This window comes from Salmo salar, chromosome 28 (genome assembly GCF_965601325.2).
Source record: "Salmo salar chromosome 28, fSalSal1, whole genome shotgun sequence".
NCBI classification, from domain to species: Eukaryota; Metazoa; Chordata; class Actinopteri; order Salmoniformes; family Salmonidae; genus Salmo; species Salmo salar.
In genome coordinates, this window is record NC_138318.1 from 36,755,777 (window position 1) to 36,780,376 (window position 24,600).

Consider the following 24,600-nt stretch of genomic DNA (forward strand, 5'->3'; position numbering starts at 1 on the left):
TCAGGCCAGGTAGTCCTGTGGCTCAGGTCCTCCGAGAGGAGAGAGAATTAGAGAGAGCATACTTAAATTCACACAGGACACCAGATAACACAGGAGAAATACTCCAGATATAACAGACTGACCCTAGCCTCCCAACACACAAACTATTGCAGCATAAATACTGGAGGCTGAGACTGTGGCCCCATCCGACGATACTCCCAGACAGGGCCAACCAAGCAGGATATAACCCCACCCACCTTGCCAAAGCACAGCCCCCACAACACAATAACATCTGCTAAACACTTGTATGTGACCAATACAATTTGATCAAAATGTTTGATTTTTTTAAAACTTGACATTAGGAGAACATCTTAATTGTGCAGTGAGACAGAGCTTGTTGGGTCTACTCTCCCTCACCCTCTTCAGTATGCAGACTGGTGTGAGGCTACCATGGTCCTGCTAACAGTTGACAATCCTTTCAATAGTAACAGTATCATCAGAATGATATCACACAAAGGTTAATTAATAAGAGACTAACACATTAAGGATTTTGGAAAGTAGGACTTATTTAATGTAATTATTGCAAACGTAAAAAATTAAAATAAAGCTCGGTAAGAAAGAAAACTAAGTAATTCACACAGTTGGAATGATTTAGAAATCCATTCAATTATCAAAAACACCACTTTATAAAGACAGCCCTCTCTGGGCATGGAAATGATTGTTAAGTATTTACCACCATAGATAACATGTACAAAATAAAAGCACTCATTTTCCAAAGCAATTCAAAGAATTCAATCATTTTTGTTTCAATATGAACCCTTTTCTTTTACAGGTTAATACGTTTAGGCCTGATCCCAGATCTGTGGTCTCCTACAGCCTGGTCCCTGATCTGTTTACCAACTCCATTGCCAAGTCAAAGATGGCATGATAAATCCATAAGGAGTAGGCAAGACAGCAGGAACATACCGGCACCCAGGCTTACAGACCGGCACCCAGGCTTACAGACCGGCACCCAGGCTTACAGACCGGCACCCAGGCTTACAGACCGGCACCCAGGCTTACAGACCGGCACCCAGGCTTACAGACCGGCACCCAGGCTTACAGACCGGCACCCAGGCTTACAGACCGGCACCCAGGCTTACAGACCGGCACCCAGGCTAGTTTAACGATATAAAAAAAAAGGTTCCGTCAGTAACAAAAAGCAATAGGAGAAATAAGCAACCCTAAAATGCAATTCTTCAAACCAACCCTGCACCAGCAGTACTAAGCAAGATGATTGGATGGGAGGATAGGTTAGTGTTGCTCAGTACATCTCCCTAAGAGCAAGTGCACAGGAAGCCACACTGGTAAACACAGCAGGATATCAATCAAGTCCACAGGAAGCCACACTAGTAAACACAGCAGGATATCAATGAAGTGCACAGGAAGCCACACTGGTAAACACAGCAGGATATCAATGAAGTGCACAGGAAGCCACACTAGTAAACACAGCAGGATATCAATGAAGTGCACAGGAAGCCACACTAGTAAACACAGCAGGATATCAATGAAGTGCACAGGAAGCCACACTAGTAAACACAGCAGGATATCAATGAAGTGCACAGGAAGCCACACTGGTAAACACAGCAGGATATCAATGAAGTGCACAGGAAGCCACACTAGTAAACACAGCAGGATATCAATGAAGTGCACAGGAAGCCACACTGGTAAACACAGCAGGATATCAATGAAGTGCACAGGAAGCCACACTAGTAAACACAGCAGGATATCAATGAAGTGCACAGGAAGCCACACTAGTAAACACAGCAGGATATCAATGAAGTGCACAGGAAGCCACACTGGTAAACACAGCAGGATATCAATGAAGTGCACAGGAAGCCACACTGGTAAACACAGCAGGATATCAATGAAGTGCACAGGAGCATCCTACTTATCTAGGTAGTGCACATTCATCCTCTCCACACAATTAAAAGCATTGGATCATTGGTGTAAGCATGGGAGTATCCCCCATTTTTCTTACACTCGTCAGTCCCTTTAAAATCCATGAAGGGAAGTGAACAAGTGCACACTTAGGGAAGCATGTGAAAGAATTGGGACATAGACAACAGCTACAAGATGACGCTGAAGTACACACACACACACACACACACACACACACACACACACACACACACACACACACACACACACACACACACACACACACACACACACACACACACACACACACACACACACACACACACACACACACACACACACACACACACACACCAGTCACACTCCTCTGAATAAGTGCTGGGACCAGAGTTACTCTCCAATAGCCAATATGGCCATGTAAGTCTATTGCTTAAAATGTTAACTAGAACCAGCTGCATACAGTCCTCTACTATGGGTGGACTTCACTGACAGTGTCAAAGGCCTCAGCCAAGTCCACTGAATATTGACTCACTTAGCACAGAAACCATAGCTGCCTGGCACTCACTAGTCACTCCTTCGTCTAGACCGGACAGATGGACCACTTCTGTATGTGTATGGCAGTCAACTGTGACAACAAGCAGTGCTGACACTGATAAGGTCTGTAGTAAAAATAAATCAACTGGTCCATATTATGTGGAAGTAAACTTGTCAAAAATAAATCTAAGTCTCAAAACAAAAAAATGATTTGGCTCCAGTTATTACTGGCAGTAATGTAGACGAATATGCGCAAAGAGCCATGTTAACATTCCTGAGGTACAGCCAAAGCATTTGTGTGGTACCAAACTGTTGGACAAACTACCACACACTTCTCTTAATCATGAAAAAGAGCATGTCTCTTCACTGGCGGTTTGAGCGAGTTCATCCAGCCTAATCTCAGAGGATGGTAACGGAGAGAAAGTATTAGGCCAAGTCCCAATTCTCCACCCTTCTCCCATAGTGAGCATTTCCAGACTCCACCGTCATGCATTTAACAAATGGTGGAAACTCCCTTCAGCCAATGCTTACATCAACCTAAATGCTTTTAAATCCATGACGGAAGTGTGCAAGTGCAGACTTTGGCAGAAGGGTGGACAATCGGGATGCAGTCACAATAATCTTTATTTAGGCACTAAATGAGTATTTTTCCCCTTTTCCATCCACTTTATACACTCTTTGTAAACAGCCGCTCCCATCTGAGTCCTATTCACTAAGGTACCAAACGGAAGAAAGTCCCTCCTTGTTTATCTGAACTTGTCCAATAAGAAAGCATTGTTTTAGTTTTCCCATTGCAAAACATTTTGACTACAGCGTGGCCTAATGAATAGGACCCTGTAAACTGTTCCATTTCAAACCAGAGAGGCAACAGCTGAGCTCAGCAGTCACTCTTCGGACTAGTATTAGAGAGTGGTTTAAAGTGGCGTTGCAATGAGAAAACCTAACTATTTCCATTATAGCTAGCTATGCCTGCACCATTAAAAACACCAGATTACTCTGACTCCACTCTGCCTAATATAACTGTTAAGCTAGGACCAAATTCAACCTCAATTCTGGCTTTCTTTATATGTACAAGTGAGGGGCGTAATGTGGTTAGTAGACGCATGCCTTGAAAAGCAACCAAAACAATTATAAACATTATCACAATCCGGCAAAAAGTCCATCATAGTGACAAATAGAGAATCCAATACAAGAACAAGTGTAAGCCAAGATTCAGATAACCCATGATTGAAAAACAGATGGAGGAGGAAGGTCAGAAGATGGTGCAGGATTCTCCCTGTTCTGGAATGCTGTCATCACTAAAGGGGAGTGTTCCATAGGACACGGAGGGGGCAGGAGGAGACACGGAGGGGGCAGGAGGAGACACGGAGGGGGCAGGAGGAGACACGGAGGGGACAGGAGGAGACACGGAGGGGACAGGAGGAGACACGGAGGGGACAGGAGGAGACACGGAGGGGGCAGGAGGAGACACGGAGGGGGCAGGAGGAGACACGGAGGGGACAGGAGGAGACACGGAGGGGACAGGAGGAGACACGGAGGGGACAGGAGGAGACACGGAGGGGGCAGGAGGAGACACGGAGGGGACAGGAGGAGACACGGAGGGGACAGGAGGAGACACGGAGGGGGCAGGAGGAGACACGGAGGGGGCAGGAGGAGACACGGAGGGGGCAGGAGGAGACACGGAGGGGACAGGAGGAGACACGGAGGGGACACGGAGGGGACAGGAGGAGACACGGAGGGGGCAGGAGGAGACACGGAGGGGACAGGAGGAGACAGGAGGAGACACGGAGGGGACAGGAGGAGACACGGAGGGGACAGGAGGAGACACGGAGGGGGCAGGAGGAGACACGGAGGGGGCAGGAGGAGACACGGAGGGGACAGGAGGAGACACGGAGGGGACAGGAGGAGACACGGAGGGGACAGGAGGAGACACGGAGGGGACAGGTGGACAGAGACTAAACATCCAGACAGAAGCAGAGACAGTCGAACTGAAAACAGACATATGCAGGTTCTTGTGCAGGTTTCTGAAGTGGAGGAAGAGGGTATCCGGGATCGGGTTCAAGGCACGAAACACCCCGCAAATGAGTGAAACGGGGAGGGACTAATAACAAAGCCTTATTTTTGTTTTCCGTTGCAAAGGGAAGTTGTTCAAACATGTGCCCTAATGAACACGACCCAAGTTCCCCTGGGGGAAGAGGGTGGAGGCCATTGGGTCTCCAGGTTCCCCCGGGAGTAGAGGGGTGTCAAACTCATTCCACTGAGGGCCAGGTGTCTGCTGGTTTTGGTTTTTCCTTTCAGTTAAGACCTAGACATCCAGGTGAGGGGAGTTCTTTACTAATTAGTGACCTTAATTCATCAATTAAGTACAAGGGTGGAACGAAAACCCGCCGTGGAATGAGTTTGACACGTGGGGTGGAGAGAAGTGGTATCCAGGTTCCCTTCTCAAAGCCTGCTGGTCAGTATCCTGGTCCGTTTGTAAATGTTCCTACTCCAGGCACGGTTTCGCATGACGATTCCATAAGGAGTTGGCAAGAGAGCAGAAACAGACTGGCGCCAAAGCCCAGCTGGTCAGTGGTCTGGGAGGTTTGGTAGGAGACCAGTGGCTCAGCTGCTCTTGAAAAGCTCAATGCAGCCCTGCAGCAGAGACATGTTGTTCTGTTGTAAGAGAGAACAGACATCAGTATCATATCCATAACAGACAGACATTTCACAAGGATTACGGCACAATCCCCCCCCCCACTCACACACACACACACACACACACACACAACATGAACCACTACTAGGCTTGGGCGGACTGTCATATTGACCTTGTGCCATACCGGGATATTCGGTAATACCGGCTGTTTTCAAACCCCACTGAGACTGTGTAAAACCAAGGTTATCAACGCTAACAAGTACATGTAAAATCCCATAGGAAACAAAATGCTAACGAGCGCATTGGGAACATTTTATATAGTCTCTGACCTAAACAAGTAACTAAAAAAAAAATGCTACTCCCAGTTCGCTGCACGCACAAAACAAATATTAGACAGCAAGGATCTTGATCCAGGAGGGGATACTCTGCTGTTAGCAAGCAAAGCTTGATTTTGCAAGAAGCTAACCACTTAGATAGCTAACTAGCTACTAAATTAGCAAGCCAACTGCAGAGCATTTATCACATGTTAGACAGGTAACTTAATAGTTATAAGATATCCAACTGGCAAACGTTTAGTTGTGAATTCCCTACTGTAACTAGATCACCTGGAGCATGATGCAAAACAGTCATTGTGTGCTTGTCAGCAAATACCACGTGATTGGGGAAAACCAGGAAGCTTTATAATAAAAATATTATGTAACAGGTGAAATGAAGGACTGTCAGAAGAATTATTCAATCCCAATGATAATAACTAACAATCAATAAGCTTTGACTAATCCCCGAGGTTTGTAAGACACTGGGTTAATAATAATAATTAGACAAAGACTCAGGCTTATGCAAAAGGTTTGTATAGTTTATTCACGAGAACGTTCTGAAGTCCATTATACAAAGACATTCATTTTATAACTTGCTTCTTCCTTACGCACATACATCCACACAAACACTAAAGAAAGTTATCTTCTCCAGAACTCTCACCACTGCATATCACTACCCAGCCGACAGTTCCAGAACTCTCCCCACTGCATATCACTACCCAGCCGACAGTTCCAGAACTCTCCCCACTGCATAATCACTACCCAGAACTCTCCCCACTGCATATCATTACCCAGCCGACAGTTCCAGAACTCTCCCCACTGCATATCACTACCCAGAACTCTCCCCACTGCATATCACTACCCAGCCGACAGTTCCAGAACTCTCCCCCACTGCATAATCACTACCCAGCCGACAGTTCCAGAACTCTCCCCCACTGCATAATCACTACCCAGCCGACAGTTCCAGAACTCTCCCCACTGCATAATCACTACCCAGCCGACAGTTCCAGAACTCTCCCCACTGCATAATCACTACCCAGCCGACAGTTCCAGAACTCTCCCCACTGCATAATCACTACCCAGCCGACAGTTCCAGAACTCTCCCCACTGCATAATCACTACCCAGCCGACAGTTCCAGAACTCTCCCCACTGCATAATCACTACCCAGCCGACAGTTCCAGAACTCTCCCCACTGCATAATCACTACCCAGCCGACAGTTCCAGAACTCTCCCCACTGCATAATCACTACCCAGCCGACAGTTCCAGAACTCTCCCCACTGCATAATCACTACCCAGCCGACAGTTCCAGAACTCTCCCCACTGCATAATCACTACCCAGCCGACAGTTCCAGAACTCTCCCCACTGCATAATCACTACCCAGCCGACAGTTCCAGAACTCTCCCCCACTGCATAATCACTACCCAGCCGACAGTTCCAGAACTCTCCCCACTGCATAATCACTACCCAGCCGACAGTTCCAGAACTCTCCCCACTGCATAATCACTACCCAGCCGACAGTTCCAGAACTCTCCCCCACTGCATAATCACTACCCAGCCGACAGTTCCAGAACTCTCCCCCACTGCATAATCACTACCCAGCCGACAGTTCCAGAACTCTCCCCCACTGCATAATCACTACCCAGCCGACAGTTCCAGAACTCTCCCCCACTGCATAATCACTACCCAGCCGACAGTTCCAGAACTCTCCCCCACTGCATAATCACTACCCAGCCGACAGTTCCAGAACTCTCCCCACTGCATAATCACTACCCAGAGACAGTTCCAGAACTCTGAGATTAGGGAAAGTTTGAGGAGTACTCCCTCTCATATCATAAACTCTCAGAGTTCTAGCTAGGTCGGGGTCAAACACAGTTTAATGCTTCTCTGTGTTTTCTTAATCACACACACATTCCTCTCTTTCCCAGTCCAACCTAGTTAGACTTATGTTTAACATTTTAATTACTCATGCTACATAAACTATATCACTAATAGTTATGTTTCAGGGTAGAATTATTTAATCATCATCTTTAAACATATAAATGATTTTATCAAGGACGAAGATCTTTATCTCTTAACGTATTGCACAAGTTTACTGCGGGTACTATATTTACTTTAAAAGTAGCTAAAAAAATATTCAAACTTATAAAAAAACTTACAAATAAATAGTTTCAACAGTATTGATAAACCATCCCATGTCTTTTCCCAAATACCCAGTATAAGGTATATACACGGTTTACAGCACAAGCCTAATCACTGCCACATAACATGAACCTCTAGTAAGGCAGTTGACCACCAACAACAGCTCCCTGGACAGCAATGACGTGTACGCGGGTTAAGGCAGTCCCCCGACACCTCTCTGATTCAGAGGGGTTGGGGTTTAAATGAGGAAGACATTTCGGGTTGAATGCATTCAGTTGTGCAACTCACTAGGTATCCCGTTTCCAACAAAAATGTTGAGTGTTGTGTTTGGGCCTGGTCTAGCAGGTAAGAACATCTGCAGCGCGCACATACATACATACATACAGTTGAAGTCAGAAGTTTACATACACTTTAGCCAAATACATTTAAACTCCGTTTTTCACAATTCCTGACATTTAATACTAGTAATAATTGCCTGTTTTAGGTCAGTTAGGATCACCACTTTATTTTAAGAATGTGAAATGTCAGAATAATAGTAGAGAGAATCATTTATTTCAGCTTTTATTTCTTTCATCACATTCCCAGTGGGTCAGAAGTTTACAAACACATTTGACATTTTAGTCATTTAGCAGACGCTCTTATCCAGAGCGACTTACAGTAGTGAATGCATACATTTCATGCATTTTTTTTAAAATTTCTTTTTTGTACTGGCCCCCCGTGGGAATCGAACCCACAACCCTGGCGTTGCACACACCATGCTGGCGTTGCAAACACCATGCTCTACCAACTGAGCCACAGGGAAGACAAACACTCAATTAGTATTTGGTAGCATTGCCTTTAAATTGTTTAAATTGGGTCAAATGTTCAGGGTAGCCTTCCACAAGCTTTCCACAGTAAGTTGGGTGAATTTTGGCCCATTCCTCCTGACAGAGCTGGTGTAACTGAGTCAGGTTTGTAGGCCTCCTTGCTCACACATACATTTTCAGTTCTGCTCACAAATGTTCTACAGAATTGAGGTCAGGGCTTTGTGATTGCCACTCCAATACCTTGACTTTGTTGTCCTTAAGCCATTTTGCCACAACTTTGGAAGTATGCTTGGGGTCATTGTCCATTTGGAAGACCCATTTGCAACCAAGCTTTAACTTCATGACTGATGTTTTGAGATGTTGCTTCAATATATCCACATAATTATCCTGCCTCATGATGCCATCTATTTTGTGAAGTGCACCAGTCCCTCCTGCAGCAAAGCACCCCCACAACAAGATGCTGCCACCCCCGTGTTTCACGGTTGGGATGGTGTTCTTCGGCTTGCAAGCTTCCCCTTTTTCCTACAAACATGACGATGGTCATTATGGCCAAACTGTTCTATTTTTGTTTCATCAGACCAGAGGACATTTCTCCATGTGCAGTTGCAAACCGTAGTCTGGCTTTTTTTATGGCAGTTTTAGAGCAGTGGCTTCATCCTTGCTGAGCGGCCTTTCAGGTTATGTCGATATAGGACTCATTTTACTGTGGATATAGATACTTTTGTACCCGTTTCCTCCAGCATCTTCACAAGGTCCTTTGCTGTTCTGGGATTGATTTGCACTTTACGCACCAAAGTGCGTTCATCTCTAGGAGACAGAACGCATCTCCTTCCTGAGCGGTATGACAGCTGTGTGGTCCCATGGTGTTTATACTTGTGTACTATTGTTGGTACAGATGCACGTGGTATCTTCAGGCGTTTGGAAATTGCTCCCAAGGATGAACCAGATTTATGGAGGTCTACAATTTTTTTCTGAGGTCTTGGCTGATTTCTTTTGATTTTCCCATAATGTCAAACAAAGAGGCACAGAGTTTGAAGGTAGGCCTTGAAATACATCCACAGGTACACCTCCAATTGACTCAAATGATGCCAATTAGCCTATCAGAAGCTTCTAAAGCGATGACATTTTCTGGAATTTTCCAAGCTGTTTATTAAAAGGCACAGTCAACTTAGTGTATGTAAACTTCTGACACACTGGAATTGTGATACAGTGAATTATAAGTGAAATAATCTGTCTGTAAACAATTGTTGGAAAAATTACTTGTGTCATGCACAAAGTAGACGTCCTCACCGACTTGCCAAAACTATAGTTTGTTAACACGAAATTTGTGGAGATGTTGAAAAATGAGTTTTAATGACTTCAACCTAAGTGTATGTAAACTTCCGACTTCAACTGTATATACATACATAAACACACACATACATATTTTTATATGTATTGGAGAGAGATTCAACCCTACAATTAATTAATTAATTACATTTTATATATATACAGAAAGAAAAAAGGACAATACTAGAGTCTCCAGTCTGACTCACCTTAGCATGCTTAATCTCCAGTTCAGCCATCTCTACTAGATTCTTCCGGAAAGCCACCACTCTCCTGCCCTTAAAACTGGTCAGCTCTGAGAAGAGAACACCATGCTGTTAACTCACTGTACTATTATACGTTACAACATGTTTGCCCCAAACATACAGCCACACTGTGTAAAATGCATCTCTGTGTGTGTGTGTGTGTGTGTGTGTGTGTGTGTGTGTGTGTGTATGTATGTATGTATGTATGTATGTATGTATGTATGTATGTATGTATGTATGTATGTATGTATGTATGTATGTATGTATGTATGTATGTATGTATGTATGTATGTATGTATGTATGTATGTATATATATATATATATATATATATATATATATATATATATATATATAAACAAATAAGGTTCAGTTTGCTCCTAGCAGAACTCGACTAGGTGAAAAGCCAAACGTCTGTTCTCGCATAGTCCCTATAGTCCCTATAGATGAAATAAAAAGGAAAAAGTTTAGACTGGGAAGCATACGACAGGCTTTATACACACACCTCTTTTTCCCGACTCAGAAAGCTTGTTAAACTTCTGCAGACACTGTTGTTGGTGCTCCTCAGCTGGAGCAACGGCTTTACTCTTCAGCCGGGCCTTGTCCAGAGCCTTGTTACTGTTCTCATAGTCTGCCAGGGCCCTGGCCCGTCTGTACAACAGGTCCTGACACACACACACACACACACACACACACACACACACACACACACACACACACACACACACACACACGTTAATAGGGTAGGGCGGTATCCAGATTGTTCATACCGTTTCTGTGCCATACCGGGGTTGATGGTATTACCGAATGTGCACACAACGGGGGCTATTTCAGTACAAATGTTTTTTTTGTTTTTTTTTGGGGGGGTTGAATATCTCTGCTGTAACCAAGAAGATTGATCTTGACATCTAGCCACTTAGCCAGCAAGTTAAACCAAATACATAGCTGAAGTCCTGAGCTGGATATCATTTATTTGACATATCTTAGGATTTCTATACTTAACTTACAGTTTTATAAGCAGAAACATCACTGATCTAGTGGTTTTCTATATGTGGTGACAATAAGCCTGTTATTTTCTTGACCTTGAAATAAGTAATGTAAGTAGCATGCTCGCCTATCGTGTTTCCAGGTAATGTAAGTAGCATGCTCGCCTATCGTGTTTCCAGGTAATGTAAGTAGCATGCACGCCTATCGTGTTTCCAGGTAATGTAAGTAGCATGCTCGCCTATCGTGTTTCCAGGTAGTGTAAGTTGCATGCAGGCCTATCGTGTTTCCAGGTAATGTAAGTAGCATGCACGCCTATCGTGTTTCCAGGTAATGTAAGTAGCATGCAGGCCTATCGTGTTTCCAGGTAATGTAAGTAGCATGCTCGCCTATCGTGTTTCCAGGTAATGTAAGTAGCATGCACGCCTATCGTGTTTCCAGGTAATGTAAGTAGCATGCTCGCCTATCGTGTTTCCAGGTAATGTAAGTAGCATGCACGCCTATCGTGTTTCCAGGTAATGTAAGTAGCATGCACGCCTATCGTGTTTCCAGGTAATGTAAGTAACATGCACGCCTATCGTGTTTCCAGGTAATGTAAGTAGCATGCACGCCTATCGTGTTTCCAGGTAATGTAAGTAGCATGCTCGCCTATCGTGTTTCCAGGTAATGTAAGTAGCATGCACGCCTATCGTGTTTCCAGGTAATGTAAGTAGCATGCACGCCTATCGTGTTTCCAGGTAATGTAAGTAACATGCTCGCCTATTGTGTTTCCAGGTAAATTTAGAATAAAACTATTCTATAGAATGAAATAAACTCCAGCACTCTGGTGCTCTTGGATGCTCCACCAACAGTTCGATGGATCTCATACCAACGATTCAACGGTCAATAGAAGCTCATCGGGGTTTTTGGAGAGAGAAACAGACTTGCAGACTAGAGGTGGCTCACCTTGGCTGCCTGGATGTCCCTCATGTAGTACCGTAGTAGCTCTGTGAGCTTCAGCTCCTGGTCCGACGCCACTCTACCCTCCACTTTCTACAGGCAGGACCAGACGGATAGATATAAATACAAATTTGTGTTCCATCTATCCATCTGGTCACGCCAGTAGAAAGTGGAGGGTAGAGTGACGTCATAAATAAAAATCTGTGTTCTATGACGTCACTCTACCCTCCACTTTGTACTGGCAGGACAAGCTTTGGAACGAAACAAGACCCTGAACAGCTTCTACCCCCGTCATAAGACCGCTAGTTAGTTAAATAGTTAACCAATAGCTACCCGGACTATCCGCATTGACCCCCTTTTTGCACTAACTTTTTTGACACATCAAATACGCTGCTGCTACTGTCTATTATCTATCCTGCTGCCTAGCCACTTTACCCCTGGCTATATGTACATATCCACCTCAATGACCTCGTACCCCTGCAGATCGACTCTGTACTGGTACCCTGTGTATATAGCCAAGTTAACATTACTCATTGTGTATTTATTCCACATGTTGTTATCTTTCCATGATTTCTCTCTGCATTGTTGTGAAGCTCCCGTCAGTAAGCATTTCACTGTTAGTCCACACCTGTTGTTCAGAAGGCTGTGACAGGTACAGTTTGATTTGAGATGGAACACAGACCATGCTCTGACACACAAAATAACACCCTAGCCTTTCGTGAACTAACACTCGCACTTGACTTTTCATTACTGGCTACTTTGAGGCTACTTTGAGGAAAAATGTACTTACTATGACTGAGACATGTGGTTGTCTCACCTAGATATCTGAAGATGAATACACTAACTTTAAGTCGCTCTGGATAAGAGCATCTGCTATATGACTAATCACTTTAAATGAAGAAAAAAAAAAAAGTGAAATATGCACAGCTCAAAAGCAAATGCACACACACACACACACACACACACACACACCACACACACACACACACACACACACACACACACACACACACACACACACACACACACACACACACACACACACACACACACACACACACACACACACACACACACACACACACACACACACACACACACACATTTAATGTATTGCTGACTTCACAAAATGAATTTTGATGGAAATGGACAATAAATAGTTGAGGAGGAGTGCAGAAGATCAGCACTGTGGTTCTTACCCGGAGTTTCTCAAACAGGTCAGCTAACTTCTCAAAATGCCTGAAGGGAACACACAAACACATAAATAGTTGAGCAAACATTATTTTTCTGGTTTTTGTCTTTCTGATATTGGGGTAGAGATAAAAAAAAAAAAAAACATTAATTTAGTAACCCGTTGTTGGCTTGAGGTAACAACGGCCCCATTCATATACTTAGTCCTGTAATATATTGGTATTGTTTACTCACATTTTAAGTGCTGTGTTATCATCGACAGAGAGACTGTTCAACGTAGAAGAGATGTGAATGTAATCATCAGCAACATCTGACACAAAGAGACAAGATAATCAACACCCAGTATGGATAACATAGTGGAAGAAGTTGCACCACATATCCTGCTGGTCATCTATGAACGTTTGAACGTCTTAAAACTATCATGTACTCTTACATCTCTACACAGGCCACCCCTCTCTGAGCCTGGTTCCTCTCTACCTGGTACAGCCATAAGAGGACTGGCCACCCCTCTCTGAGCCTGGTTCCTCTCTACCTGTTACAGCCATAAGAGGACTGGCCACCCCTCTCTGAGCCTGGTTCCTCTCTACCTGGTACAGCCATAAGAGGACTGGCCACCCCTCTCTGAGCCTGGTTCCTCTCTACCTGGTACAGCCATAAGAGGACTGGCCACCCCTCTCTGAGCCTGTTTCCTCTCTACCTGGTACAGCCAGAAGAGGACTGGCCACCCCTCTCTGAGCCTGGTTCCTCTCTACCTGGTACAGCTAGAAGAGGACTGGCCACCCCTCTCTGAGCCTGTTTCCTCTCTACCTGGTACAGCTAGAAGAGGACTGGCCACCCCTCTCTGAGCCTGGTTCCTCTCTACCTGGTACAGCCATAAGAGGACTGGCCACCCCTCTCTGAGCCTGGTTCCTCTCTACCTGGTACAGCCATAAGAGGACTGGCCACCCCTCGCTGAACCTGGTACCTCTCTACCTGGTACAGCCAGAAGAGGACAGGCCATCCCTCTGAGCCTGGTTCCTCTCTATCCTGTACAGCCATAAGAGGACAGGCCACCCCTCTGAGCCTGGTTCCCCTCTACCTGGTACAGCCATAAGAGGACTGGCCACCCCTCTCTGAGCCTGGTTCCTCTCTACCTGGTACAGCCAGAAGAGGACTGGCCACCCCTCTGAGCCTGGTTCCTCTCTACCTGGTACAGCCAGAAGAGGACTGGCCACCCCTCAGCCTTGCTCTTTGGGGTTTTAGGCTGGGTATCTTTAAAGCACTTTGCGACAACTGCTGATGTAATAAAAGGGCTTTATAAAAATAAATAGGGGGGGGGAACTGTTCTTATCAATAACACAAGAAAGCAAAGAGATATTTCCAGTTCATATTTGACAACAGATGTTTGTTGGTGTTGTTATCATAGTCCTACTTTTGTGGGAGCGGGTCATCTTCTCTGCCCTGGCAGTGGAGTCTTTGATCTTAGACGAATAATCAAGCAGGAAGGTCTTCTCCTGCTCAAAGAAATCATCTACCTCCTGCAAGAAAAATCATTTAAAAGCAGGGGTTGAAACTGGTTCAGGGAACAGAACCAAAAACTGAAAAACGGAACCCGGAAAGAAAGTGATCAATACTGTTCTAGAACAGACCGTGAATTTAAAAGCATGTAGTCCCACAAAATAAACGGTAACAAAGCGCCTATGCAAAGCCCTCACTGTCACTCAGAAACGTATTCCAGCGTCTGCCTGCAAACTGAAAATCCTGTTTAGACTACCTGCCCCTTCCAAGGTCTAAGATTACTGTACTGACGTTAGAATCGTGAGAAGATCGGGATAGAGATTTGGATTAACTTTAGGCCTATTTATCACATTTCACGTTGGATTTGTTAACTACAAAAAGGTAAGAGGTGTTTTTAATTCTGGTGTCACTCTGCACACACAATCACGTTAGCGTGCTAGCTCAAAGGACATTCAAAGTTCCTTCATAGAAGCCACTCCTCCGTAGGTATAATTCTACGGAGCTAATTCAGATAATAATGTCGTAACAAGATACCCAGCGCTTTAAGCTCCTCAACCCTTCAGGTCACATCTTGCACCATAGGTTACACTTGTCTGTCCATCACACATGTAAACAACTAGCCTGCTCTATCTACACTGATTGGTGAAGTTATTTAATGAGCTAAATGTTTTTTTAAATGTATTTTTAAACGGTTGATTTCACAGGTTAAAAAGGAACAATATAAACCGGTACTTTGTTTTTGATGGAACTGGTTCACAACTTTGTTTTGCTGGTCGGGGGGGGGGGGGAGTGGTTCTGTTCAGAACAAAACGTTCCAACCCACATCAACCTTCTGCCTAAGATACAGTCACAGATACAAAGTCAGATCTTCACTGTGGATATGAAGGGCTCTGCTTGGCTGAACCGTGACGGTCTGTGTCTCTTTCTTTGAGTCTGCTACTGTAACGCATCGTACGGTTTTCCTCTTATCTAGTTTTTAAATGCATAGCCGACCTCACAAAATGGATTTCCACAGAAATCCACAGTAAAGGCATTGGGTTCGTTTGACATTGTAGCCGATAGCGCAGGCGACCGCTACAAATCACCTTATGCTAAAAAAAGAACTACCGATTACGATCTGTAGATCAGTCGGTCAGCATTTACCCACAATGCATCATGGATTTGATGCTCTCGAACAGAGCTATTGTATGATATGAGGAGGCCCACCTTTATCCCAGAGATGATGACCTCATCAGCACTCTTCACCATGTTCTTAAAGAAACTCCCAAACGTCTCCTTGGCATTTTTCCTCCGTACGCTCAGCTACACGGACCAATCACAGGAAGGGAAAGGATTTATTCAGAGACATGACTCAGCTAATGACACCACAGTAGAAGTTCGCAATGTAACATTGATTATGTGAACTGCAACAGTTCCTCTTGTGGAACACCTTTTTTTTTGTTGTTCCAAATAGGAATGAAGAGGATTCAGTAATAATCCAATAAGCGTCAAACTGAACATGCCTGTATAACATTTCCCAAACGGACCAACAAAACCATCTCAGCTGACCCCAGTTGACTAACAGCTCCCCTGACAGAGAGAATGCATCTCCTCCCCTCCCCCCCCCCCCATCTCTCCCTCCATCTCTCCCTCCAACAGTACCATCACCATCTCTCCCTCCTACAGTACCATCACCATCTCTCCCTCCCTACTTCCCACCATCTCTCCCTCCTACAGTACCATCACCATCTCTCCCTCCTACAGTCCCGTCCCCATCTCTCCCTCCTACAGTACCATCACCATCTCTCCCTCCCTACTTCCCACCATCTCTCCCTCCTACAGTCCCGTCCCCATCTCTCCCTCCTACAGTACCATCACCATCTCTCCCTCCCTACTTCCCACCATCTCTCCCTCCTACAGTCCCGTCCCCATCTCTCCCTCCTACAGTACCATCACCATCTCTCCCTCCTACAGTCCCGTCCCCATCTCTCCCTCCTACAGTACCATCACCATCTCTCCCTCCCTACTTCCCACCATCTCTCCCTCCTACAGTCCCGTCCCCATCTCTCCCTCCTACAGTACCATCACCATCTCTCCCTCCTACAGTCCCGTCCCCATCTCTCCCTCCTACAGTACCATCACCATCTCTCCCTCCTACAGTACCATCACCATCTCTCCCTCCTACAGTACCATCACCATCTCTCCCTCCCTACTTCCCACCATCTCTCCCTCCTACAGTCCCGTCCCCATCTCTCCCTCCTACAGTACCATCACCATCTCTCCCTCCTACAGTCCCGTCCCCATCTCTCCCTCCTACAGTACCATCACCATCTCTCCCTCCTACAGTACCATCACCATCTCTCCCTCCCTACTTCCCACGACCTCAGCAGCAAACTAGGAAGTCAGTAATACTGGAGAGTATGCAGTCTGTCTTCTCGGTTTCCTTCTCCAAATGTCAAACTCACATCCTGGTCATACTCAAGAAATATCTGGAAGTTTCTGTCCTTGCTCAGAATGGGGTGAGAAGATAGTCGCTGCAGGAATACTTCGTGGACTTGAACAGTCTTCTTGAATACAGCCAGGTACTCACTGGAAGAGAGACGGTAGACAGCCAATTACTAACTGATAGAGCACACATAGACAGAGACACAGATTGACACGAGATTGAGACCACCAGAATCCTTCCCACAGGAATCATTAAGCACAATCTTCAAGAGAAACATGTTTTAAAACTGTGCCAATTAAACTTTGGACACAATGACAAAGGGTTGAAACTCACGCCTCTAACTCTTGCTTCATCTTGGTGTATTCCTCCTTGGTCATGGTGGCTTCTCCCTCTCCCAGTTTATGCATCTTCTCCCTGGGGCTCTCAAAGTCTGGCTTCGGGGGGGCTGGAGGGATCTGGACAGATAGGGAGAGGTGGGGGAGGAGAGGCTAGTAGATGACATTTCTGGTAAGATGTCTGACACCAGCAACCTATGATTTACATGTAATGACAGACAGTGAACTTGTGAAATGACAGTCAACTATAAATAAGTGTTCTCTGTAGACCAGATCTTTAACTGGTGGGTCACGACCTGCTTTGAACGGGTCACGGGTGTCTGACCCAAAAAATATTTATTTTCATTTTCCATTAAAAAAAATACAACACAAAAAACATGATTTTCTTTCATAAATTATTTTTTAGTAAACTCTGCAAAAAAAGGAAACATCCTCTCACTGTCAACTACGTTTATTTTCAGCGAAATTAACTTGTGTAAATATTTGTATTAACATAACAATAATTCAACAACTGAGACATAAACTGAACAAGTTCCACTGACATGTGACTAACAGAAATTGAATAATGTGTCCCTGAACAAAGGGGGGGTCAAAATCAAAAGTAACAGTCCGTATCTGATGTGGCCACCAGCTGCATTAAGTACTGCATTAAGTATTAATCTCCTCCTCATGGACTGCACCAGATTTGCCAGTTCTTGCTGTGAGATGTTACCCCACTCTTCCACCAAGGTACCTGCAAGTTCCCAGACATTTCTGGGAGGAATGGCCCTAGCCCTCACCTTCAGATCCAACAGGTCCCAGACGTGCTCAATGGGATTGAGAACCGGGCTCTTCGCTGGCCATGGCAGACAACTGAGATTCCCGTCTTGCAGGAAATCGCACACAGAACGAGCAGTATGGCTGGTGGCATTGTCATGCTGGAGGGTCATGTCAGGATGAGCCTGCAGGAAGGGTACCACATGAGGGAGGAGGATGTCTTCCCTGTAACGTGCAGCGTTGAGATTGCCTGCAATGACGACAAACTCAACAGGCCTCGGTGGAACACTCATTTTTTCAACGATAAACGCGAATCCGACCATCACCCCTGGTGAGACAAAACCACGACTCGTCAGTGAAGAGCACTTTTTGCCAGTCCTGTCTGGTCCAGCGACTGTGGGTTTGTGTCCATAGGATACGTTGTTGCCGGTGATGTCTGGTGAGGACCTGCCTTACAACAGGCCTACAAGCCCAGCCTCTCTCAGCCTATTGCGGACAGTCTGAGCACTGATGGAGGGATTGTGCGTTCCTGGTGCAACTCGGGCAGTTGTTGTTGCCATCCTGTACCTGTCCCACAGGTGTGATGTTCGGATGTACCGATCCTGTGCAGGTGTTGTTACACTTTGATGTTTTTCAGAGTCAGTAGAAAGGCCTCTTTAGTGTCCTAAGTTTTCATAACTGTGACTTTAATTGCCTACTGTCTGTAAGCTGTTAGTGTCTTAATCTACCGTTCCACAGGTGCATGTTCATTAATTGTTTATGGTTCATTGAACAAGCATGGGAAACAGTGTTTAAACCCTTTTACAATGAAGATCTGTGAAGTTATTTGGATTTTTACGAATTATCTATGAAAGACAGGGTCCTGAAAAAGGAACGTTTCTTTTTTTGGTGAGTTTATATAATATATATTTCCTCCGACACATTGGTGCGGCTGCCTTCCGGGTTAAGCGGGCGGGTGTTAAGGAGCGTGTTTAGGCAGGTCATGTTTCGGAGGACACATGACTTGACCATCGCCTCTCCCGAGCCCGTTGGGGAGCTGCAGCGATGAGACAAGATCGAAAAAGGGGGGTAAAATACAAAAAATAAAGAAATACTCCAGTCGGAACTTTAACCCAGTAGAAATCATAATTAACTTAATATAGAGCTATTAGCGATACCATTTTGGTAGATTTTTGTGGTTTCAAACCATTGACTTTGACATTCTTCAAGGACATTGGCAAAATGGTATTATTGATAATGAAAAAGGTGGGAATGTTTTTCCCTTGTCATATAGTTGCTACATTTAATATCAATATAGCATCAGAAACAGTTTTCCAGATTGTATTTTGGCAAACATTTTTTGCGATGTGAATATTGGGTCGCGACTGAGACAACCTGGTTAAATTTGGGTCCCGAGGCAAAACCAGTTGAGAACCAATGATGTAGACTACTCAAGTCCCTCCCAATGAGACCAGCGTAGTCTCAAACCAGTGTGTGTGTGTGTTTGGTGGATTTAACACTCACGATGAGCCCAGCGTACTCTCAAACCAGTGTGAGTTTGGTGGATTTAACACTCACGATGAGCCCAGCGTACTCTCAAACCAGTGTGAGTTTGGTGGATTTAACACTCACGATGAGCCCAGCATACTCTCAAACCAGTGTGTGATTGGTGGATGTAAGACTCACGATGAGCCCAGCGTAGTCTCAAACCAGTGTGTGAGTGTGTTTGGTGGATTTAACACTCACGATGAGCCCAGCTAGTCTCAAACCAGTGTGTGATTGGTGGATGTAAGACTCACGATGAGCCCAGCGTAGTCTCAAACCAGTGTGTGAGTGTGTTTGGTGGATTTAACACTCACGATGAGCCCAGCTAGTCTCAAACCAGTGTGTGATTGGTGGATTTAACACTCACGATGAGCCCAGCGTAGTCTCAAACCAGTGTGTGATTGGTGGATTTAACACTCACGATGAGCCCAGCGTAGTCTTCAGTTTCAACCAGCGTGTCATGGAGCCAGATAAAGTCCTCATGTTGCCTAGGAACAGAGAAGTCTGGCTTCTGGAAGGAGCTCATGGTGGTCTGATGAGACAGACAATTCAAGTGCATTAACAACAAACACACACACACACACACACACACACACACACACACACACACACACACACACACACACACACACACACACACACACACACACACACACACACACACGTAAAGTGTTGGTCCCATGTTTCATTGGGCTCCCGAGTGGCGCAGCGGTCTTTTTTATTTATTTATTTTAACGTTATTTTACCAGGAAAGTTGACTGAGAACACATTCTCATTTACAGCAACGACCTGGGGAATAGTTTCAGGGGAGAGGAGGGGGATGAATGAGCCAATTGTAAGCTGGGGATGATTAGGTGGCCGTGATGGTATGAGGGCCAGATTGGGAATTTAGCCAGGACACCGGGGTTAACACCCCTACTCTTACGATAAGTGCAATGGGATCTTTTAATGACCTCAGAGAGTCAGGACACCCGTTTAATGTCCCATCCGAAAGACAGCACCCTACACTGGGCAATGTCCCCAATCACTGCCCTGGGGGATTGGGATATTTTTTTAGACCAGACGAAAGAGTGCCTCCTACTGGCCCTCCAACACCACTTCCAGCAGCATCTGGTCTCCCATCCAGGGACTGACCAGGACCAACCCTGCTTAGCTTCAGAAGCAAGCCAGCAGTGGGATGCAGGGTGGTATGCTGCATCTCAGTGCTAGAGGTGTCACTACAGACCCTGGTTCGATTCCAGGCTCTATCACAACCGGCCATGATTGGAGTCCCATAGGGCGGTGCACAATTGGCCCAGCGTCGTCATTGTAAATAAGAATTTGTTCTTAACTGACTTACCTAGTTAAATAAAATACATTTTCCATTCACACAAAAAAACATTTCTCTAAACTTTTGCACACAAATTTGTTTACACCCCTGTTAGTGAGCATTTCTCCTTTGCCAAAACAATCCATCCACCTGACAGGTGTGGCATATCAAGAAGCTAATTAAACATTACACCGGTGCACCTTATGCTGGGGACAAAAAAGGGCCACCATTTTTTTTCTCCAGTTTTGTCACAACACAATGCCACAGATGTCTCAATTTCAGGGACGTCATTTTAGAGAATTTAGCAGCAAGTCCAACCGGCCTCACAACAGCAGACAGCTTGTATGGCGATGTGTGGGCGAGCGGTTTGCTGATGTCAACGTTGTGAACAGAGTGCACCATGGTGGCGTTGGGGTTGTGGTATGGGCAGACATAAGCTACAGACAACGAACACAATTGCATTTTATAGATGGCAATTTGAACGCACAAAAATAACAGAGGTCCATTGTAAGACCCATTTTTTTTTTTTTTTTAAGATATGTGACCAACAGATTCATATCTGTATTCCCAGTCATGTGAAATCCATAGATTAGGACCGAATGAATTTATTTCAATTCCTCATAAGAACTGTAACTCAGTAAAATTTATGAAATTGTTGCGTTTATATTTTTGTTCAGTATACTTCAGATCAAATAAATCAGAGGGATAAAGACAGTTAAATAATGTTTAATACATACCTTGGTGTGGACAGTGAACTTGACTTTGTCTCGTTCACAGAGTGCATCAGGAATGTCGATGAGTAGAGAGGAGTCGTTGTTTAGGTCCACAGACACAGAGTGTGCCTAAGAGAGGGGAACAGAATCATGGACAAGCTTTCACAACTACCAGTTGGCAGAATCCTTCATCTGGGAAATATGTTACATATGCTTGTGTGTGAGACAGAAAGTCAACTGAATATCTCTCATCTATTCAAGATGAGGGAATTCACAGGGAGGGAATGCTGTCTGTTAGGCTATGTGAGGCCTGGACAACAAGTGGCCTAGACCCTACCTATGAGACATGGGAGTAGATTACAGCGGACCATGTCTCAGGGCTACCTAGTCCAAACTCCAGAACACATTCTTGAAAACCTTACTGTTGACTTCCCATGCACTATTGAATGTGACCTTAGACAGTACAGGACAGAGTGGAGAGAGGTGAATACGGGTAGGCCTAACAAATGAAAGCTTTCTTTCACTTTAGAGTGGATTACCAGTAACTCCCATTACTCTTCACTGAATTCAAAGTCCTGTGACATGTTACTCATACTTGGGATTGAATAACTCCAGCTGTTTTCCCAAAACAAGTCAGTCAGGGTTCCCCAGAGTCCGCTAGTGTACATTTCTATTAGCCTGGTCCCAGATCTGTTGGTGCCATCTTACCACTCCCTATGGTTATTGTTGTCAAGGCTAAATCTATCCCATCTGAACAACTGTTTTTGTTTGAGTGGGTGAAACCTGATTTAATTTGAGAAATATTGATCATAAACTTGATCCAGATGTTATGATTAAGAGATACAGGCTAATACCGTGTGAATGATCCACAGCTTGTTTATAGTTTTACCATACCACTGCCTGAACTCTGATACTCAGCTTTGCAAAGTCAACAGGAATCAAAGGAGTGGAAGTTTCCTCTTTAGTCTCACAGGAAATGAAAAATAGGGAAAGAAATTTAAACCCACAGGGCTTTCCAATTCCAAGCAACTCCATATGTAAGCCATCTGAGTTCTTCCTTCATTTGCCAGGACAATATGCTTTGCACATAACATTGTCATGGATTGTGCACCAAAGAATATGCAATGCAAAAAGTAACCTGTTAGTGCCACGTTGCAAGTCCCCAAAGGCAATGGTTAGCTCACTGGTCTGTGCAACATACTCGAAAAATCAATAGCCAACTAGCCACATATCATTCCAAATATAGTGATTGGGAGGAAACTGCAGGAGCATAAATTGAACCAGCAAGCCTGGTCTGACATTATTGAAGAAGCCAATGCACTGCCCTCTGCGCCATAAAAGCCCAGCTTTTTGTAGAGAGCCTACAATATCAAGCATTTTATGTCAAAGCTAAAGTAGCCTGAAGTGGTTACCTATACAATAATGCATAATATTGTGAAAATAACATTCAATGATGAAGTAGCTAGCTAACATTAACTAGCCAGACCAATACCAAAGAAAATATAATGCTTTCTATAACATATTTGCTAATAATACTAATGTTTATGCAGTGGTGGGAAAAGTACTCAATTCTCATACTTGAGTAAAAGTGAAGATACCTTAATAGAAAATGACTCAAGTAAAAGTCACCCAGCAAAATACTACTTGAGAAAGACCAAAAGTATTTGTTTTTTAAATATATTTAAGTATCAGAAGTAAATGAAAATACTAAAATGTACTTAAGTAACAAAATAATTTCAAATTCCTTATATTAAGTCAACCAGACAGCACAATTTCTTTTTATTGACAGATAGCCAGGGGCATGCCCCAAAACTCAAACATAATTTACAAACGAAACATTTGTGATTAGTGAGTCAACCAGAACAGAGGCAGTAGGGACGACCACATGTTCTCTTGATAAGTGTGTGAATTAGACCATTTTCCAGTCAAAGTGTAATGAATACTTTTGGGTGTCAGGGAAGTACATTATTCTCTTTAGGAATGTAGTGAAAATACCAAAAATATGAATAGTAAAGTACAGATACCCTCTAAAAAGTGGAGAAAAATTGACCCTAGCCTTAAGTTAAGTAGTACTTTCAAGTATTTTTACTTAAAACTTTACACCACTGCGTTTACCACCACAGCACGGGGCGGCAAGTAGCCTAGTGGTTAGATTGCTGGAACGAATCCCCGAGCAGACAAAGTTAAAAAATTAAAATGTCGCCGTTCTGCACATGAACAAGGCAGGTTCCCCCGTAGGCCGTCATTGTAAATAACACTTTGTTCTTAACTGACTTGCCTAGTTAAATGAAGGTCCAATTTAAAAACAAAATGTACATTATTGTTAAGTTAGCTAAGGTACTAGTGTTTCAGTTCGTCAGCTAAAGTTTTCATAGATAGCCGATTGTATGAATAACGTTAGCTAGCGAAATAACGTACCGTTGAAGAAAGTGAGCGTCTCATAAAACTTCCTAGCTAGCTAAATTGTCTTCTCTAACAACTGCTAGCCGCGTTAGCGGGCTAGCTAACGATATGACGTTATTCACGTACATCGCTCATAACTTACCTTGTCTTTTTCGCTATCATCAATGGTAGATGTCATGATTATAATTTGTTTTATTATTTTTTTTAAATACAATTAAAAACCCGTACAGATCGTGTGCTGCAAATCTATATTAGCTATCTTCTGAAAACACCCCGTTTCGCTCCAACTGTCCCATAACAGATACATCCCGCCCACTGATTCGCACTGATGTTTTTGATTGGACAAGGTTTCTGAACGTCAATCAAAATAGTTTGTTGCTTTTTTGTTGTTGTTGTTGATTCAACGCACGTGGCATTTAGAACATTCAGATACAACAATTAAACATCATAAATTATTACATATTTTAAAAGGGAACTGTATATGGCCACGGAATATGTGCACTTTTCAAACAAGCTTATTTTTTCGGGGGGCTGTTTCCAGCTACAATATCAACGTTCACTTTGGTTCCATGTCAGGAAAACACGGACTAGTTTCAAAGACACACATTCGAAGTAATTACT

At 44.2% G+C, this 24,600-nt stretch overlaps 1 protein-coding gene across 4 annotated transcripts; it reads right to left on the reverse strand.

The window, feature by feature from the left end:
• Positions 1-525: 525 nt before the first annotated feature.
• On the reverse strand, positions 526-24,310 carry LOC106589912 (sorting nexin-5). 4 transcript variants are annotated; one of them, XM_014180359.3, is made up of 13 exons: positions 24,122-24,310; positions 21,601-21,705; positions 19,976-20,086; positions 17,273-17,394; positions 16,959-17,082; positions 15,721-15,816; positions 14,429-14,534; positions 13,252-13,327; positions 13,026-13,065; positions 11,833-11,919; positions 10,409-10,568; positions 9,869-9,954; positions 526-5,088 (listed from the first exon to the last, which is right to left on the reverse strand). In XM_014180359.3, exons 1-13 carry the CDS (start codon positions 24,155-24,157, stop codon positions 5,038-5,040), a joined length of 1,200 nt encoding a protein of 399 aa, XP_014035834.1. In that variant the 5' UTR covers positions 24,158-24,310; the 3' UTR covers positions 526-5,037. The 4 variants fall into 4 exon arrangements, with proteins under 4 accessions (XP_014035834.1, XP_045566229.1, XP_082826716.1 ...); XM_045710273.2 differs by lacking the exons at positions 19,976-20,086; positions 21,601-21,705; positions 24,122-24,310 and adding an exon at positions 19,696-19,943; XM_082970590.1 differs by lacking the exons at positions 19,976-20,086; positions 21,601-21,705; positions 24,122-24,310 and adding an exon at positions 19,534-19,633.
• Positions 24,311-24,600: the final 290 nt, after the last annotated feature.

Bases quoted from the DNA above. Each gene is read 5' to 3' on its own strand.
- LOC106589912 (XM_082970589.1), bottom strand. From the start codon at position 18,353: ATGGTCGGATTCGCGTTTATCGTTGAAAAAATGAGTGTTCCACCGAGG. The intron at 17,395-18,053 runs GTGAGGGCTAGG...CTATCTGTCCAG, and splicing joins GGGACCTGTTGGATCTGAAG to ATCCCTCCAGCCCCCCCGAA. The intron at 11,920-13,025 runs GTAAGAACCACA...TCCTGCCTGTAG, and splicing joins ACCTGTTTGAGAAACTCCGG to AAAGTGGAGGGTAGAGTGGC.